Raw genomic sequence first — 20733 nt, forward strand, 5'->3', positions numbered from 1 at the left:
GAAGCACAACTCCTCCTGGCACCCCGACTACCCGTGCTGGGGTGGATGTTCAAAGGCAAGGTTCCTTCCACTCACCATGCCACCAGTGCTACATGGAGCAAGTGGATTGCTCTCATCACTCAGCGCGCCCATATAGGTAAACTGAATCGCCCTGGGATTTTGGAGGTCATTACAAATTGGCCCGAAGGTGAAAACTTTGGTCTCTCTGATGAAGGGGAACAAGAAGAGACACGAGCTGAAGAAGCTCCACCATACAACCAACTGCCAGCAGAAGATACACAATACGCTCTCTTTACTGATGGGTCGTGCCGCATTGTGGGAATGAACCGGAAGTGGAAAGCAGCTGTATGGAGCCCCACACGGCAGGTGGCAGAGGCCACTGAAGGAGAAGGTGGATCAAGCCAACTTGCTGAACTCAAAGCTGTTCAACTGGCCCTGGACATTGCTGAGAGAGAGAAGTGGCCAAAGCTCTACCTTTATACTGATTCATGGATGGTAGCCAATGCTCTGTGGGGATGGCTGGAGAGGTGGAAAAAGGCTAACTGGCAACGTAGAGGAAAGCCAATTTGGGCTGCTGAAGAGTGGAAAGACATTGCTACCAGGGTAGGGAAGCTGCCTGTGAAGGTCCGCCATGTAGATGCCCATGTACCCAAGAGTAGAGCTAATGAGGAGCACCAAAACAATGAGCAGGTAGACCAAGCCGCAAAGATAGGGGTGTCCAAAATAGACCTAGATTGGGAACATAAAGGAGAGTTATTCTTAGCTCGATGGGCCCATGATGCCTCAGGCCACCAGGGCAGAGATGCCACCTATAAGTGGGCACGAGACCGAGGGGTGGATCTAACCATGGACAGTATCTCTCAGGTTATCCATGACTGTGAGACGTGTGCCGCCATCAAGCAGGCCAAGCGACTGAAGCCCCTCTGGTACGGTGGGCGGTGGTCCAAGTACAAGTATGGGGAGGCCTGGCAGATTGACTACATCACACTGCCCCAGACACGCCAGGGCAAGCGCTACGTGCTGACCATGGTGGAGGCCACCACTGGATGGCTGGAAACCTACCCTGTGCCTCATGCTACAGCCCGGAACACCATCCTGGGCCTGGAAAAGCAAGTTCTGTGGAGACATGGCACCCCTGAGAGGATTGAGTCAGACAATGGGACTCATTTCAAGAACAGCCTTGTCAACACCTGGGCTAGGGAACATGGCATTGAGTGGGTGTACCATATCCCCTACCATGCACCAGCTGCAGGCAAAGTGGAGAGGTACAATGGACTGTTAAAAACCACATTGAAAGCATTAGGTGGGGGATCTTTCAAGAACTGGGATCAGCATCTGGCAAAGGCCACCTGGTTAGTTAACACCCGAGGCTCTACTAACCGAGTCGGCCCTGCCCAATCTGACCCTTTGCAGAGAGTAGATGGAGACAAAGTCCCAGTGGTACATATCAGAGGTTTGTTAGGGAAGACTGTGTGGATCAATTCTGCCTCGAGTACAGACAAACCCATTCGTGGGGTTGTCTTTGCTCAGGGACCAGGTTGCACGTGGTGGATAATGCAAAAAGATGGAAGAACACGATGTGTACCTCAGGGAGACCTGATTGTTGGATAAAACCTGTATAAATATCACTGTTTCCTGAATGTTATTACCATTGTCTGTGTATAGTTGTATAATGGATGTATCATGTATGTACTTGTAGAGTTAGAATTTATATTAGTTTTAGTAGTAAGCAGACGATATGGGGATAAGGGGTGGAATGTCCTGGGTTGACTATATGATGCTTTTATCCCCAATCGTCTCATTCTGTTTATGTTGAATAATAATAAGTTTTGTACCTTTAAGAGTGTTACAGAGAGTGAAGAGGGAGAGAGAAGAAGCGCGCAGTTTTGTTTTTCAGACACTGCACTCCTCCACATTCCTGCTCCTGACTGTGTTGTCTGCGGACGGACAGCGGGACAGAGAGCTCTTCTTTTGCTTTTTAGTTAGTGTTAGCTAGCTGAGGCAAAGAAGTTCCCTGGACTGTTTTTTTTCCCTTTTCTTTGGACCTCTTGGAACTGCTCTGGACTGAACACCCAGGAGAGCACCGGCAGCTGCAGCTGTGGCCACCGGGCCAGCCCTGGCCTGCGACAATTCCAGCACTGAGAGACTGATCAGAGACTGAGTGAGCTGCTGCTTGAACCCGGGGTTTTTCTCAGTTTGTCATCTCTTTTAGAGTGGCAAGGGGTCTCATTGTTTTGATACTGTTTTGGTCTTATTGTTTAATAAACAGGGGTTTTTTTTTCCACCTTTCTCCAAGGAGGTATTTTTCTTTCCTCCCGGACCAGTTGGGGGGAGGGGCCGATTGGATCTGCTTTTCCCACCGGAGCTCCTTTGGGGGGATTCTTCCCCAAATTTGCTCTAAACTTGGACACCCAGTTAATATAGAATGTGGAAACAATAGGAGTCTTCTCACTGCAGTTGTTCCAGGTGTCTGTAACTGCCTGTCTCTTGACACTGCACAGGAGCCATGCCCTGTTACATTTTCCCTTTGCCCAAACATTATGTGTCCAAATATATGTAGCATCAGGAATTAAATAAGGTCAAGTGAACTTTAAGAGCATGAACAGTGGGTGAAAAGAGAAAAAAAGGCTCCAAGATTTTGTTGAATTGTCTGTGGAAGAGAGGAGACAGTCAGGGAAAGGGGACTTCTCTTGGTTTTGCACCAGTGAGATCAATGTCTGCCATGCTGATCCCATTTCCAGATACTTGTCTTCAGAATGAAAACCTTAGAGAGCCGATTGATTATTGTTTACATATTAATGGAAAACGGCATTTTTAACAGAAGAGGCATTTAAAATAAATGTGGCTATAAGGGCACATTTGGTAATGAGGCTAATTGCCTTAAAAATTTGGAAAAAAATGGGACAGTAGAGATAATTTGATTTCCCCCTTCCTTCAAGCTGTATTCATTAACCATACTCTAGATTAGACATTCTCACAATGGACACAAAGGTGGTTAAATGCAACATTCTCAAGCCTTGTGCTTCTCTTGAAAGGGTAGGTTAAAGGTTTCATATTTGATTCTCTAGCCAGAAAAAGAGGTTCATAATACCAGTGTATCTTTCAGAACGAAAAATTGCAGAAATATTGAATAAACATTATTATTACTGTACTGTTTTCTTCCACTATAGATCTGTCTTAGCTCTCAAGAGCCTTACAAACCTTTGATTGTTAACTTCTCTTTCTCTCTCTTAAGCTTAGGAGAGCAATTTTATTTTTCCTTTCCTCCTAGTAGGACTTGTGCTGTAAAGGTATATTTTTATTGACTGTTTTTCAGGTGCATTACTAGCATAAAGAGCCATTTCTGTCCTACTCTCTTTAGTTACTTGCTGCTATCCCTGTATCTTTCCTTCTTCCCACATCGTTCAAATTGAGTTTGCAGGGCAGCAGTGATGACCTTGCAGTGCTCTCCACAGGAGTCCCAGATCTATAATGAGGGGCCAGGTACAAAAGTGTGGTGCTATCAAAGAGGATGTGTGAACCCAACACCATCCTCATCTGCCAGCTCCTACTGCTGCAATTTCTGTGGATGATGGTCAATATGCACCTAGTCTGTGATTCAGGTTAATTTGGCTTGGTTTTCATGCCATTTTCACTTTGCCATTTGCTAGGACATTTTCATGGCTAAGAAAGAAGGCAGAGAGCACATCAGAGTTGTCTCTTTCAGCATTAGTGAGTTTTTAGGTCAGTATATGACAATTTTAAAAATGCGCCATGCAAACTTCCACCTGGCTTTTTTGCTGCTTATTAGGACAACTGGCTGCTTAAAATCATGGAATGATTTGGGCTGGAAGGGACCCTAAAAATCATTGCATTCTTTCCTACTTGCCATGGCCAGTGACACCTTCCACCAGACCAGCTTGCTGAAAGCCCCATCCAGCCTGGCATTGAACACTTTCCCAGGATCTTCTTCATCTGTAGTCTTGTATAGCCCAGCTGACTTTTGCCCAAGTGAATGAAAGAGCAGGGGTGAGGATAGAATTAAAAAACCCAGAACAAAACCAAAAACCTATTGCCAAGAAGAAATGGCAATGTAATATAGAATAGGAAGTATGAGAAAAAAATGTGTTGCCTTTAGCAGTCCCTTCATGTCGCATTCAGCCATACCGGTCACTTATGCTGTGTTTAACATTATTCCCTGCAAGATATAAATGATCCTGTCACCAAGCAGCCAGCCACATGATGTCTAGCTTGATCAAAAATTCTGGTTTTTAGTGCCTCTGGATCTGAGGATTATTTGTCCTTGTGGGTGCCCCGAAAGTATACAAAAAGCTTCCTGCGTGCAAAGGAAGTGACCATTCATTCAGTTCGGTTGTAGGCATATGGAGATGTGAGAAAGGCATATAAAAACTTCAGATATAAGCAGCTAATCCTGTTCCTAAGTGGCAGATCTTGGGTTTTTCTGTTGCAAAACACTAATCTTCACTTTTTAAAAAACCTAATTTGACTGGTCTTAACATGAAATGTTTAGACTTGGTGTATCGTGTTTATTTCCAAAAGAATCAAACCCCTTGCTATAATTCTTGGAGTGTCAGTATATGTCAAAAAAATGAAATAATTTTCTTTTTTTGCACTTACACTGGTAAAATTTTGACACTGTAGTTTAATGTGATTTTCAGTGAACTAGAATCCTCATTAATGCTTTGAAAGTCAGATTATTGTCAATAATTAGGAAAATTCCCTGATCTTTTCAAGTTAAATTGTAAAGTATTCTTAAGAATTGCTGTTATGCAATTAGGCCGTTTCTCCTTGTCTATGCTTTCTAGGAATATTATTCCTAATTAATTTGAATAAATGTAAAAATATAGAATAAACACAAGTTCAAATGAGGCTCTATTTGTATTTTCCTAACTTATCCTTCCTTTTCTGCTACATCTGTGGAGAAGGTATCTTTAGGGATAAATACATGCAGGCAAAAAATAATGGAAAAGCATCAAACTGCAAAATAATAGAAAAGAAGGGATTATTTTCATTTGCTTGTTAGATAACTTTTTTACAAATAGCAGTGTAATTTAAGATATGTTTTCAAGGCTTTATGAAAGATTGTAGAGAGATTAGCTTTAGTATTATGGTAATGTAAACCAATGCTCTATCTACTATACCTACAGCATGATTGTTTTTTAACATGCACTCGCTGCCTTGGAGCTTTATTAACATTTGCATCATAATCTCAATTTCCCATCATTTCCTTTCTGGCTGGAAGTGTAAAGGTTTATTTTTAAGCCAAGGAAAGGAACGCTATCTCCTGAGAGCAGATTTCCCTCTTTCTTTCATTTTTTAAGCTAATAAATTTGGCTGTAATGTTTGATTTTGCTGCCCTAATAATGAAAACATAGTTGGAAAATTGTTGAAGTTTTTTATATTTTCTTATGAGGCTACAGCTGAGTAACTCAGCAAGAAAATCCCTGAAATATCCAGATGATTTTTTTCCATATTCTTGCCTCTTTTGTTTCTGACTTTTATGGGTCTCAGATGACATTGATGAACGCTGTGTCCAAAGAGGAGATGGAATACTTTGCACTCCCCTGCCCCCAGCAGAAGAGCAAGCTCAGAAAATGGTGGGAAGGGGTTCTCCAGGACATCTCAGCAGGAAGCTGTTCTGGAACAGATGTAAGGAACTGTAGTTTAGCAGCATGGTAGCCAAATTTAAAAAATTATGTATGCTGAAAACCTGCTTAGATATTCTCAATCAAAGGTATGGAAATCAGCCTGCCATCCCTCCATCACCAGACAGCAGCTACCACCACAGTCTCACCTCTGAGTTTTAGCTGGCTGCCACTTTTCCAAGCCTTCAGTCCTTCAGAGGACTTTGTGATAGTATGAATGTACATATGCAGCAGTGTCTTGAAGCCATTTTAATCTCAGTGAGATCAATGTCTCTGTTTTTATCAAGAATGAAGGACACACCTCTGCACATCCTTGCACTAGGCTGTGCAGCAAGTTTGTGTAACTGTAATGTTTTAAATGTCAATGATCTTTGTTCTTTTTATTAAATCAAGAATAGTTAAAATTAAAACTAGCTATGCTATTGTAGTTTACTTTAAAAATTTGAATTCGCAGAGCTAAAAATCATGCAGATAAAGGTAAGTAAGATGAAAAATTGTACTGTTTAATTTCTGTTAAAACCTCAACCAAAATCTGTCTTCATACATAAAAATATCAGTGATCATTTACAAGAAAAGCATTCTCCTTGACTGCTGTATTACCCAGCTGCCATCCAGCCGTAGCCTGTTGGTGAGCACACTGGCCTCGCTCGGTGGGAGTGCTGTGTGTGCTGCTCAGTTTGATCCTCAGCAGAGGCTGTACTGAAATCTGGCGTCCCTATTGCTTCAGTAGCATGGAGAGGTGAGGCACTGGGTGCCAGAGTGTAGGGATTAATGAAAATGATGGCTATAAAAATGGCTGTGGGCAGGAACAAAGAAAATGTGTAAAAACAGTTGGATAAATGCCTGAAGGCACGAATATATAATGCCACACAGTGTGAGGGGAACAATAATTTTCACTTTGTGTAAGGTGCTTTTGGACAATATTCTTCTTACCTAGTGGCGCTGTACATCATTTTTATTCTATCTGACATCAACTGGGAAATAACCTGAAACACTAGATATTTCTGAAAGAAAATGTCAAAACAATAAGGAAGATGCTTGAAGTTTTTAACCCAAGGCCATTAGAAAGAAACACCAGATAACAACATGCTGTATTAGATGTGTAGGGACTTGGGCCTTCTCTGTGGTCTAGGCTATTATCCAATTGTTAGTTACAAAAAGAGCCCTCTGAAGTGATCTGGGAGCAGGGTCTGAAAGAAGAACTAACAATGGCAATAAAATTAGACAGCTTTTAAATACGTTATGAATATTAGTAAAATTTTTATGAATCATCCTGTATTTTAGATTGACTTTTTCATCCACAGAACAAAATGTAATCAATAAGTCCTTCTGGCATAAGATGTCACATGCATCAGGCATAAGAATTGCTATAAGAACTCAATCAAATAAATTGATATTTGACTCTACTGCTACAACATGAAGAGGATGAGATAAAGTGACTTCATATAGTTGGGATTAATAGTTTCTTAAGAACTGATTCATAGGATGACAAAGAAAGAGCTCTGTAGAGGAGGATTGGTCCCTCTTTGTAACATTGTATAATCGTTGTGACACAAACTTTAATTTTTATGTTGTGATGTATTTTATTTTTGTATGCACCAAATAAAAAAGGACTCTGCTGTCAATAATGAACAATAGCCATAACTCACAGCTATAACAAGCATATTAATTGTCCACAGTTGTGGGGTGTTATTGTAAATATGTGCTATATGTGTCCTCCAGGAAAGCTGAAACTGGCAACAGGAGGCTTGAGCAAAGGGCATGGGGAGACATTCACTGGTACTCCTTTGTTTATAATTAATATGTTTATAGTTTGTTTACTCATATAAACTGGACATAACAGCGGTACCTGTCAAAACAAGTCAATCATTATATCAGTCAAAGCATTTTATATTACCCATGTTCCTTTCCTCCCTGAAAGTGGAATTTGATTAATTAGAAACCTGGATTGGACATTATTGTTCCAGGTTTGACAACTTTAACAAGCAGCATCTTTTGTAGCTGTGTTTTAGAAGTGGCTGGCCCTTGGAAAGGCAGGAGCTGCCCCAGCTTGGGCTCCTCATATTCATGTCCAGTTATTTGCAGGAGCACGGTTGATGTGTCATATGCCACGGAGCAGGCAGGCTTGCAGTGTCAGGGAAGGGCCTCAGTGGGGCAGCTTGTTGGGGGTCCTTTCTGGTGGTGCTTTCTGTTTTGCTGCATGAAACAGTTTCTTAAAATCTGAATGCGCACAGTGCTCTGGAGCAAATCAGTTTTTTCACACCTATAGAAAATAAATGTGGCAAAAAGCAGTGAGAGAATGTATAGGGTGGGGTAGTGACATTTATTCATGAAATCTCTAAATAAGTTAACCATTTATGATTTTCCTTTCAGGTATTTCATTCACACTCTGTTTCATCCACATCCCCCAGGGTGCATGTGCTGAGGTGGTCTGGTTCACTTGTGTGTGACACAAAGAACATGGGACATCAAACCCTTACCACATCTCTTAGCATTTTCTTGATTGGCAACCATGAAATGACAGATTTTTGGATAAATTATTTATACCCTCTAGGAGTCTACTGTTGTTATGGTTGGTCCTTTATATTGAGTGCTCCTTTCTTCAGCCTCTAAGCCACAAGGTGGCTGCTCATCTGCCGATTTTTTCATTTAGTAAACACACAGTTTTGTTGATATAACCTGCTTCACTGTTAGGCTTACAGGCAAGAAAATGGCAGATGTCACATGCTGCAGTCTTGCTGCCAATATCCCACTGTCATGGTACAGGGTCTTTTGCTGGCAAGACACCTGTTCAAAGGTCTTACAAAGCCCAGACATTCTGTCCAGGCTTGACAGAAATTACTCATTTTGACTTTTGTTGCTTGGGATGCCCTGTACTGTAAGCACATATGATTTCTCTAACCTTTGGTCATTCTTCTAGTATTTAGATTCCTATTCCCATTCATATTTCATTTGTTAATATTACCGTATTAACAATATTTCTGTTGAAAGTCCTATGCCTGTTGTGGTTTCACTAAGTCTATGCTCACAGGTCAGTTATGAGGTAAGGTGTACTGTGGTATAGCTAGGAATTAGGAATTACCTGTTCTATGTCTCTAAAGCACACTGTTTGGTTAACTACCTGAAAATCAAGCATTTCCTAATTATATTGTAGGGTTATGTCTTAAATGCTGCTATCTTTGGATTCCCCTTTTTGGGAACTGTGCAACTCATGTTGGATTTCTGTTTTAAAATCCTCGCTCTGTTTGCTGATTAAAAATAGGCTTGGTTCTCTGTGTAGGATAGTAGCAAAATGCAACATCCATTTTTGGCATTCTGACTGAATTTCTTTAACTTCACTTCTCATTAGAAAGCTGACATTACATAGCTGGAGTTGATCTTTTAGGCTCCCTCTCTGGTTACTGCAAAGTGGTATGCCTGCAGTGTAATTAACCCACTGTGTCTTTAACAGAGGTTTCATTATTTTTAATTATTATTATTTATTTTTATTAGTCCAACTTGCTAACTATATGGGGAGCGTCTAAGCCTACTTTCACTAGAAAAATAGAACATATTGTTTTACTATACTTACACAATATATCACTTATATTGTGATATACTTAAAACATGTATCTGGTATGGCAAATAATGCAAGATAGATGTAAATAGCCAAATATTTTAACATGTTCTTGCTAATAATCCCAGGAAAAGATATTACTAAATATCTTTGACTTATTAATAGCAGCATTTTTTTCTGCAGTTTCCAGTTTTGTGGAATAGCTTTTTTCCCTGTTCCTTTTCCTCTTTCTGATACCAGAAACGTCTGCTGTTTCATGGGATTATTACACACTGTTATTCATAGGATCAGTGATCAGCATTTGTGGAACCCAAGGGCAGATAAATTTTACAAACACAAAGCCAGTGGAAATGGAAGAAAATTCGCTTTGACTCAACTTTCCTAGTTTACACATTGAGTCAATCTTATAAGGGCCTATCCTCTTCAGTGATTTTGAACAAAGCTGAGTTTGACTTGGACGTGCACCAGTATTGAATCCAGTTCTCATTTTTTTCCATCCTGAAGTAGTATCTTCTTCACTGAACCACAGAAACATGGAATGGTTTGAGTTGGAAAGGATCTTTAAGTTCCAAACCTGTTACTCATTAGCATTAGATCCGGTTTCTCAAGGCCCCATTCAGCCTGACTGTGAACATCTCCAGGGGTGGGGCATCCACAACTTTTCAGGGCAGCCTGTGCCAGTGCCTCACCACCATCATCATAAAACATTTCTTCCTCAACTCCATTCTGCATTTATCCTCCATCTGATTTCTGTTGAGAGGAATTTGAGCACTCTCTCCAAAATCATCTGTTTCTGTGAAGCAGATTGCGCATCAGCCAAAGAGGAAGTGATCACCTCCTGATCTGCATTCTGATAGAAATGTTTTTACAACCAAAGGAATCAACAACAAAAAGGTTCTGCAATCAAATAAGCTGTTTTATGAAAAATACCATTTAGAGAACATATCTTGTTGCATTGTTGGAATGATTCACTGCTTTTAAAACAGAGTAAGAATCTGATGTAATACTAACCTGATGTAGTGAGTGATCAGAGATGCACACTAGGATTGAGCAAATCTTTCCAAAGTATTCAAACAGAAACCTTCAGTCTAAATGAACTCAGATTGTGAACTTTCATAGCACTGATCTTCCCACTCACCTCTTCCCACATCCAGACCCCAGCCTTTCAGAAACCAAAAGCATGATTCACCTCATCTCTTTCAGATGTCTTGTTGAGATGAGATGAATCATACTTTAAAAGCTCTTAATGAATTTTCACTTATCGTACAGGTAGTATAAATGATAACCATAGTTGTCTGATGTCATTTGGCCATGTGAATCCTACCCAAAAGTTTTTCTGTAGTATACTTTCCATGTGCCCTAGCAATTAGCAGAAGTAATTTAAATAAAATTAAATGGCGCATTGTTCCATTCCCTGTTCCTTCCAAGAAGAAATCTTTTAAAGAAGGCAAGTATGATTAAGCAATGAAATTAAATCATTATTGACTGACATGGAAAATTTTTCTCTTCCTCAGTTTTCTTTCCTTCCCACTCTCCTTTTGCTCCCTGCAGTATTACCCCATCTTGTTCTGCTCTTCTAAACCTTTCTGTAATCACTGTTGATTATTTGGGTGCCCAAAGTCAGACCTTGCTTACAAGTGCAGTGTAGCCCCTGCATTGTATCACACCTAAATTCTATGTAGACTGTAGCAGAAAAAGTTACTCCTTCCATTATTTTAAGCTTCACTTTTGTAATTTTTTTTTTTCACTTTTTGGGAGCAGCTTGTGTTGGTGCTTTTTTTTTTTTACAGTTTCATATATCCATTGTGCTACAGCCATGCAAATAGCAAGCCAAGCCCCCACTGAGCACTGCAGAAAGTGCAGGTGATTATCTTGGATAATACTTGCTGTTGTTGCAGCAGGACCACGCTGAATTAGAACTCACTTTCTGCACACATGGCTGTGTGTGCAGAAACGGCCTTGCCCTTTACAGGTAGACAGTGTCAATAAATGGGAGAGGAGGAGATGGAAATGCACCACAACCTGTTCTTCCCATGGTCATGCCCTAGGTGAGCAGTGGGGCTGAAGAAAGCCCTCTGGCTGAGATCTAGCCCACTCATTTGCTCCCACCAGCATTCTGGAATATTCTCAGATCTTTACTGGTAGAAGCCTATACAGATGGGATTTAGATCACATTGATTATAGTTATGTCACCAAGAAATATTATTCAATCATTGTTCCTTGTCTATAACTAGTGTTAAAAAAATCCATTCTTAATGTTTTATTAGAATATCTTTTCTTTGTTAGCAGTCCCAGGAAAAATCCTTCCCTCCTGAAAAAATCGTAATCTTTTTATTCATGTACTGACAGTAGCACATAAATAAGAGTGATTGTCAACTTTAGCTGGAAATTCAATAAAGCTTTCTTTTAATTACCCTATACTTCTGAATTAACTTCGTGTGTATTGTTAATAGTCAATTAATTAAGTACTGTTTCAATTGGAGATATAAATTCAAAGGTTTCTTTTTGTAATTTACTTGTGTGGCACATTCCATTAAGTAGTCCATTATGGTACCTGACCTCACATCTTTTTGAAGCTAAAATAATTATCAAATGAAAATAATGCGGTAAAAAAAAAAAAAGAAAATATTTAATTCACACTCCTTATCTTTGTACTCATACTAAGTACAAAGCTGCTAAAAATGTTGTGTATATTAAATACACACTGTCCCCTAAGTTTTATTGCCCAAGCAGTGTCCCTTTTGAGTTTGTGATGAAATGCCAGATTTCAGGCAACTCACTTTTTAATACTGCATTTTATTGCTCAGGCTACAGCAATTATCAACATGTTTCTTTTAGGAATGAGTGAACAACGTAGATTTCATAGATAAAACCAGTGATTACTCTCTAAATAGATATACTGTTTTTCTGTACAGCTAAAAGAGAAATCCCTAGCTGGAGCAATAATCTAAGCAGGGTATTGTCAGAAACAGCTTCTCTGTTCAGAGGGAAGTTCCCATTAACTACATAATCTCTGAAAAATTAGCTGTATGAAGTTAATTTTTATGGAAATCAAGGACAGTAATTTCTGTCTTTTCTTTTACTGAGAGGTAAAAATGTTCTGAAAAATTAAAGTAATGGTTTGCTTGTATGTGCAATGTGTCAGAGGGTAAGAAATATAGGAAAAGGAGAAAAGGTCTTTTTTTCTCTCCCAAACATCTATTTATTTTGCCTTCCTTTAATCATATCAGCATGTATCATTGACATTGTTACAAAGTTTGGGTCTTTGAGTGTTTATCTAGGAATTTCACAGATCACTGAATAGAAGTTAGATATTTACAAAGGACTGTTGCTTTCTTTATGTGTCCATAGCCACAGATTTGTGTCCTAAGGAAAAAACCCACACTTTAAATCAAACGTCTATACCTTTTCTCTTTTATTTTCACTGACCCTTCACTGTGGTACTACATGAACTTGCAAAACCTGTGCTAGACATTTCCAAGTATTTTTCAAATTGTGTGGATAATCAGAATGCCTTTCATTTTGTTCTGATAAATGGTGATGTATTTTATAGTGACATTTAACAAACTCCAAGTTTCAGCGTTTTATTGCTGATCATGGAAAGCTGAGCCATAACTTCTTGATGTAGGCTGCACCGGACCCCAAGGATGAGGGTGTATAGAATCACCACTGGTTCAATTTTTTTTGTCTCTAACTTTCTGTAGTTGTATATGGCAAAGAATTTCCTTGCTTTAGTTCTGTCTCTGACCTTGCAGGGAAAGTGAAAGAGTATGTTATTTGTATTTCTGAAAAAAATACTCAAAGTTTACATTGGATACATTAGTCTTCCACTTGTCTTTAGTGTTCGATGTTGTATTGCTAATGTTTTGTTTGCAATATCTTTTCCAGGTCTGGGATTCAGTATTGCAGGAGGGGTGGGAAACCAACACATCCCTGGGGACAACAGCATTTATGTCACTAAGATTATTGATGGGGGAGCTGCACAAAAAGATGGGAGATTGCAAGTTGGAGATAGACTTCTTATGGTAAGTATGAGAAATTTTAATTCCATTTATTTAGCTGGAAATTGTTTCAAATAAGGATTTTATTCACCATACATCTTTCTGGAGGTAACCAAAATGACTGCTATAATAATTGTATTTCCATCATCTTCATTTTCCCCATTTTTAAAATATTTTTCTAATATTGAAGTAAAAAACCCATTCCTCTGGAAAGCTAACATTTTTTGAAGGCAGTGTATTATATAACTTTGACAAACCTTTTACAGAGAAGAGAATAAATGTCTTATGCACATAAGGAACAAGTCAAAATGGACCATAAAACTTAAAAGATTTTAGACAAAGTGTTTGTTAAGGTAGTACTGATTCTACTGCTTATTGTACACAAATTGAAAGCGGTCATAACATGCCAGTAAATGACTCCCATGTAGCAACTGTCGGGGGCTGCTATTTACATTTCAGTACCTGTAGGAATGCTTTACTTATGTGTTCCATATAGATGTTAAAAAACACCCCAAACATTTTTCAAATTTTCCCTAGTGCTGGTTCACTGTTTCTTATCAATAATGATTTCCCACTCACAGAGTTTGTTTAATTAAAGACTGAGGGGGAAATCCTGACCCTGGTGAATCTATGTCAAGTTGTATTCATGTCAGTGTATTTGCATAGATCTCAGCAGGTAGAGAAATATTTTTTTAATAAGTGCAATGAAAAAAAAAGAACAAACTAGTACTGCATTAGCCCTGTTCTGTGATGTGATATTTAAGCAGTCAACCTTTTTTGCTGCCTGTGAAGCTGGGCCTAATTGAGGTTTTCTTTATTTGGCTAGGGACATTATGTTCCAGTCACATATGAAGATGGGCATTAATTTTATGACAGAGTACTAAACAGAACTGGAAAGGCACTTGGTTGCTGGGTTGGTGACTCTTTATCTTTTTTAATTAACCCAAATGGGTAGATAAAACAGCTTAAGGATCAGCCTGTGCTAGCAAAATCAGAGCAAAATGAAACTAGAACTCAAAATTTCTTTGGCACTTTGTCTTTGCATAATCTCAGCATAGTGAAATTCAAGTCACTATTGGATGATGAAGTTTTGGCTTATTTTGGTGCAGAAATGTGTGTTTTTATTTGCCAAATTTACGCTTTCATTATTTTGCAGCTTGTTGCAAATCTGCTTCTGTTCAGCTGTTTTTGTTGTTTTTACACTGATGAGAATTCCTTGCAGTTTTTGTGTTATCTGCAATTTTTTGTTACTTTACTCATAATTTTTTTCCAATTCACATGAGGTAGTAAATATATTATATAAAGGGAAATCAAATAGATGCAAACTCCCCACATTCACCCTCTCCAATGTAATTTCATAAGAATTAATTTAAATAGAAATATCTTCCATACCACTGTGCATTAATATTCTTCTCAGATTTTTACAGGAGTAGTTTATTAAGCATCTCAGCCTTCAAACTGTGATTCACTGCAGTCACATATAGATGTCTCTACATTGTGACAATTGTGACAATTTTATACTTCTGAAAATGAGCAGAGGTCATTTGCATTACATTTGATGTCTTTGTTCTTCTTTCCTTTCAGTCTGGACTGTTTTTCTTTACTAAAGTGATGTCTCCTTTTATCACTGCATGTAAAATGAGCAAAAAAAAAAAAAATCATTCCAGGTATTCCTCTCCTCTAGTTATGTACTTCCAGACCAAGCTTTTCACTGCTGCACAAGAAAATACTCTTTGTGTACTGTAATCATTATATATTGAGAGATTCGTTTACAAGATCAAAACTGTTTCTAAAATTCTTGCAGATTGCCATGTTTCTTGGTTCTCTCCAACTAGACAACCTGATTTGTTTTTAGCTTCTGTACCTTCAGTATTTTTTATCATAATTTGTGAATTATCTGTCAGTTCATGGCATTAACTTCATGTTCCTTTATGAATAGTGAGTGAAAAAATTAATTACTTTCTTTTGGCAGTGTTTCAACAGAGTATTACCCTTGTCATCTATATGGTCCTACTTCTGCTTCACTGATTTCTTGATTGTTTGTTTGAGCAGTTCCTCTTTTTTGTTTTTTCCTTCTCAGTAACACATCCTTTCTTGATCTTTGGTTTTTTTCCATAATTCTCTACAGAATTTAAAAGAATTTGTCATCCTTCTGGAATTCTCAGCAACTGCTGGGGAACTTTTTTTTAATTTTCGTATCTGTGTTGTGATAATTTTGTGTGAAATGCTTTCAGATCCCGAAGAAAATGCAAATCAAATTAATATAAATTTAAGAGGTGATGAAAGTGTAGAAGTAAAATAAAAACTAGTATTGAAATGTAAGACAAGAATGGGCCACCTGAGCATTTTGCAGCTTGATGTCCCTACTGTTATTAAATGCAGATTGCATATAGTGTGTTAAGCATTTCTGAAGATGTATTATATAAATAATACATTGTGATTATTGTGAAATCTGTACAAGGGCATGTTACACAGTTATGTTTTTGTGGCACTTAAGACTTACTAACCTGAGCACTTGCACAGGACAATGCTCCATTGTACTTTAATCCTGAGGTACCTGCTTGTAAAAGTACTGGTGAAAGCATGAGTGTTTAAACCAAAAACCAAATGGTTTTTCTAGGTGTATATGAAAGGAAAAAACCAGAGCTGTTCTTTGAAGACTTAGAGCTTGGAGAAAAATACTCCCTCACTGTGTTCTGGTGGTAAGGCCTCCTTCTGTTGGTGGTGATGCCAGCAGTGAGAATCCCGCTGCAGTGGGTGTCTCAGCTTCTGTCCACGGTGGAAAGGAGAAAAAGTAAAGCATGTACAGAGCATCACAGACCACCATGGTAATTCAGGGTCAGCTGTGGGGCCAGACAAGGTTGCTCAGGGATTTATCCAGTTGTATCTCAAAAATCTCCGAGGATGGAGGTTGCAGAGCCTTTCTAGGAAACTTGTTCTGCTGCTCAACTGCGAGGAAAGGACTTCTCCTGATAACCTGTTTGACCCTCTCTTGTTTCAACATCTGCCTGCTGTCACTCATCCTGTTACCACATGTGACTCTGAAAAGCTTAGCTTTGCCTTGATGATTTTCTTGTAAGCACTGGGGGTCTGTTAAAAGCTGCCTTCAGAGGAACCCCTTCTCCAGGCCAAAAGTGCCAAGATCCCTCATTTTCTCCTCAGCAGGTCAGTGCTCCATCCCCAGCCATCCCAGCAGCATAGCTCTCAACTTGCCTCCTGTTATCTTTCCTGTAGTGTAGGAACCAGAACTCAAAAGAGTTTCCAGGTTCAGGCTAATGAGTGTGAACTATTGGGGAATAATCCTTTGCTCATTTTCCAGCCTCTGCTCCTGCTCATCCAGCCCAGGATGCTGTTGACCACTTTGCTGCCGAGACACACAGCTGCCTCATGCCCAGCTTGTCATCCATCAGGAGCCCCAAGCACTTTTCCATAGAGATGCTGCCAGGCTGTCCGTGCCCAGCCTGTACTATTGATGGGAGTTAGCCTGTGGCAGGGGCAGGATTTACTGTTTCTTCCTGCTGAACATCATAAAGTCTTCTTCAGGTCCTTCTTCCACTCTTTGGCAGCCCTGCCTTTTAGTATTTCACAGTGAAATGAAGTGTCACCTCCAAACATGATGCATGTCTCACCTCTTCAAGGTCACTGCTAATGATGATCAAGAAAAGCTGAAAAATGGTTTCAGCTATTTCAGCTCAGATAATAATTACTTTTTTTATCTCATACCATCATCTTACTTTGAACAAGTTTGTTAGCTACAGAATGAGTAAATGAGAAATCAGTATAAAACTGGTACTAGTTTTTTACTACTACATAACAACACTAATAGCAAAGCATTTTTCAGGGAAAATGCTAAAACCATTAGGGTTTAAAGGAAAATGTATGTTATTATTAATCTTTTATAACTATTAGCTTTTCTAAAATACATCTCATATGCCAAAATACCCTTGCAAGTTTGGGCTGTATCCTGTTGCTTCTTGCCCCATATAGTCACAGGGATCAGCGACTGTATGTAACAAGAGGTCTAATTTGATTCTGTTTTCTGGATGGAAACAGGAGGAAGAAACAGGAGTCACCTTCCTTTTCATAAATGTATGCTTCCTTTCTGAAAAAAGGTGCTATTTTCTGGTCATTTCATAGGACTGTGGTGGGGTTGTGACTGTGCCATTGTTGATGTGTTCCTTATAAGGTCCCCTACCAGTACCTGTTTCTTTCAGATTGTGCATGAATGCAGGATTACATTTGTATTAAAGTGCATAAAATCAGAGCACGTAATTCAAGATGCATATAGATTAGCATTTGGTTCTGATCAGATGTGGTTTTTTAAATGATTTTGGCTGTCTTTGTGGGATTGTCTTTTAGAAAACAGCCCAGCACTTGTGCAACTAAGTCATAAGTCCATGGGATCATAAGTATTTAGTTAATGGAAACAGATTTATATCCTTTGTACAAATCATCACTCTTCAGCACTGGAAAGCATCCCACTTTTTGCAGCCTTTTAAGTGAGTGAGTTTTGAAAAAGGCCATCAGCATTCTAGATTTACAGCTGGCAGGTTGCAGGTGTTTACTGGTAAATGTTCAGCCAGGAAAATCCACTGTCTGAATGAAAAGTTGAATATTACAGAAAAGCAGACATTACCACTGGTAAGGTAAAGATCACCCCTTTATCTCATTCACTTAGTGAATCAAATCTTTCTTAGCCTAAATCAATAGAGGAAATGAACAAATCCCCTTTAAGAAAGAAAAATTAAATAAGAAAGATTTACTCCTCTGGAGCTCTTATTCTCATATCAGCTTATATTGTTCTGAATAAAATTACTCTTTAGAGCACTTGTGCAGTCATTTGGGGGATTCTGTGCTTTCCTAGCTGCTTTTTGGGGCTTTTGATTTTCAGTATGAATCTAGGAAAACTTCCAAATAAAACATTCTTGCTTAGGTTTATACTTCATTGCCCTGATTGTGCTATTTAGAAAAAAAAAATCCCAGTCTTTTTATATCTCTTTGGCATAATTTCTTATTGATTTCTCCCATCACTCAAGTAGCTTCTTTGATTGGACTTTTATCTTTAATTTCCTTCTCTACTGCTATTTTATTTCTTTCCCTTATTCATTTCTCATGTTACCAGTATGTCTTATATCACATACTTTCTATTTAAAGAAAAAGCTTTCCTATTTTTTTTCTGCAGATGCTATTTGCATTTTTAAATCTTCACTGCATGTAACTTTTCCAATTAGAAAAGCCCTATTTATTCCATGCCTTTTTTTGTTTCTGACTCCTATCCTCTGGCTCCTGTCACAGCATTTTTTATCTCAAATATACAACTTTGTGACAAAACTGACCATTCAGATAAATATATTTTTTAGCATTTGCCTTAAGGTTTTTTCCCCTTAATTAACTCCTACTTAAATTGGCTTCTTAGATCCAGAAAGTTGGCATGCAGTACCCATTCTACCCACTCAGAATTAAGTCAGCCATTCTGCACAAAAATTCAGCCTCTCAGAGGATTGCATGCTATATACACTTTGATTTCTTTATCCTACTCTTTATCTCCTTTACCTCTAACTCAACCCTTTTTTTTGCTATCTATATGCAAAAAATATATAAGGTTATCTCTACAGGAGGAAGCAAAGCTTTGCTATAATGCATTTATTGGGCTAAACCCCTGAAAAAGCCAGATTTAGTACTTACAATTCTGTCAAGATCAAGGCATTTTTTTATGTAAGAAATAGCTTCAGAAATAGTCTCTCTTGACATAAATCTCAACATAAAAGTCAACGACAACATCATATTTCCTATTATTATCATAATTTCTGTACAATGTTTTAAGGAAAGATGTCGAGAGATTCCTCTACATAACTGCAGTCATCTTGCACTAATATCTTGGGGTCTGAACAATAGAATTCTTCTAAGTATTCGAGTTTTTTGTATAGCAGAACACATACAGATGTCTTTATTTGTGATCATTGTTTTATGGTCACAAAGTTGAAAATATATTAATAGATGCACATAGGATTGTTAATAGCAATTGTAGATGCAAAGCAAGAGCTGCCTTCTGAAGGAAGTCTGGAAGTGCAAATCGAAGGTGATGTTGGCAAATGACTAAGGAAGGTGATCTCATCTCCTTCTCTAAGAGCTCCCACTTAAGAGACCTTATGACACCACTGAGGATCTTAATTTTTGTGAATGAATCAACAAGTTTATTTGTTTGTTTTCTCTTGATGTACATTGAGTCTTTTTTTCCTTGTTTACTGGGATCTGAGCAGTCCAGGACAAAATGATTTTAAACTCTAAGATCTTTATGTCTTACAAAATAAACATAATACTGAGCTGCATAGACATTAGAATTGCTTGAAGTCCTTAAGTCCTAACTTCTAGATTTCAGTCATTTGTACAGTGTTGGTAAAGCACCTGTCCCATAATGTTATTGTCAGAGAGAAGATACAGGACCTGCCGCATCAAATATGTTTTCTATTATAATACTTTACTTTCTGTTTCTAAAATGGCTTTTTGTCTTCTTTACTGCAGAACTGTGACATCCAAGTATCTTGTGATGATTTTTATCAGCTAAATTTATGGAAACAAACCCCAACAAAAACCAAAATCCAACACCTTTGGAAAAGAAGTTGCATCAAGTCAATTTTGTCTTATTTTTTCAATTGTGACATAGTTGTTTTTATTCACTTCTCAAAAGACCAAAAATTCAAACTCCAGACAGTTCTAAGATATTTCATTTTTTGTCTTTTTTCAACTGAGAACGTTTTTATACAGTAGCTGTAAAGTAGGTGAGGTTATGTGAGATTTTCTCTACTTCAAAAAAACTTAGGATGAAACACAAGAAATACAATGTACTGACAGTGTGGGAAGGAGAAGAGGTGAAGGATAACCTTGTGGTCATCTTTCTAAACGGTGTGAATCTGAAGTGTCTGGCAGTTTTGAAATACATAAACAAAAAAGGCTAATTTCAGTCACTTCTTCCAGCCAGCCTATTAATTTAAGGCATTTATTTATTCAAGGTATATGTAAGTTATTGCTCTTCATAACAAAGAAAGATAAAGAAATTAATAGAAGTTGGGCAGAAGATTTTTATTTAAATAGAAGAGCTGTCAAAATACATCTTACCCTGTCAGCAGCTCCCTTCTGAGTGTTAGGCTCTATCACTGCCCTTCATGTCAAATTATCATAATATACCTGCCATTGTCTCTTTTAATTACCCTTAATACAAGCCTGAGAATTATGCAAGGAAAAAAGTTTGGACAGAATCCTTACATTCAGCAATACTGTCCAATAGAATATTATTTTCTTGATGGTGATGAAGTCATTTGAATATGAAGAGTCCTCTAGTGATTCACAATAGCTGAATTTCTTTCCAGTTGCCAAACCCTTTGGCCATTGCTTATTGTCACATTGATGTTTCTGATAATTCATTGATACTAAATTCCCTGGAAATAATATATTTTTCTCTGCAATTTACTGTTATATACTGTAATGAGGAAGGAATTCTGCTTTCATCTTGCATAATCTTTAAAAGGAATCC

General features: G+C 38.3%; 1 protein-coding gene across 39 annotated transcripts in view; it reads left to right on the top strand.

Moving 5' to 3' along the window:
• The window catches only part of DLG2 (discs large MAGUK scaffold protein 2), a 993421-nt gene that overhangs the window by 710278 nt on the left and 262410 nt on the right, over positions 1 to 20733 (top strand). For all 39 annotated transcript variants that reach the window (XM_074535042.1, XM_074535043.1, XM_074535044.1 and 36 more), the window contains one exon: positions 13090 to 13226. In XM_074535042.1, the coding sequence (XP_074391143.1) occupies positions 13090 to 13226 (137 nt within the window). The remainder of the gene's footprint in view (positions 1 to 13089; positions 13227 to 20733) is intronic.

The sequence above is a fragment of the Zonotrichia albicollis genome, chromosome 2, assembly GCF_047830755.1.
Source record: "Zonotrichia albicollis isolate bZonAlb1 chromosome 2, bZonAlb1.hap1, whole genome shotgun sequence".
NCBI classification, from domain to species: Eukaryota; Metazoa; Chordata; class Aves; order Passeriformes; family Passerellidae; genus Zonotrichia; species Zonotrichia albicollis.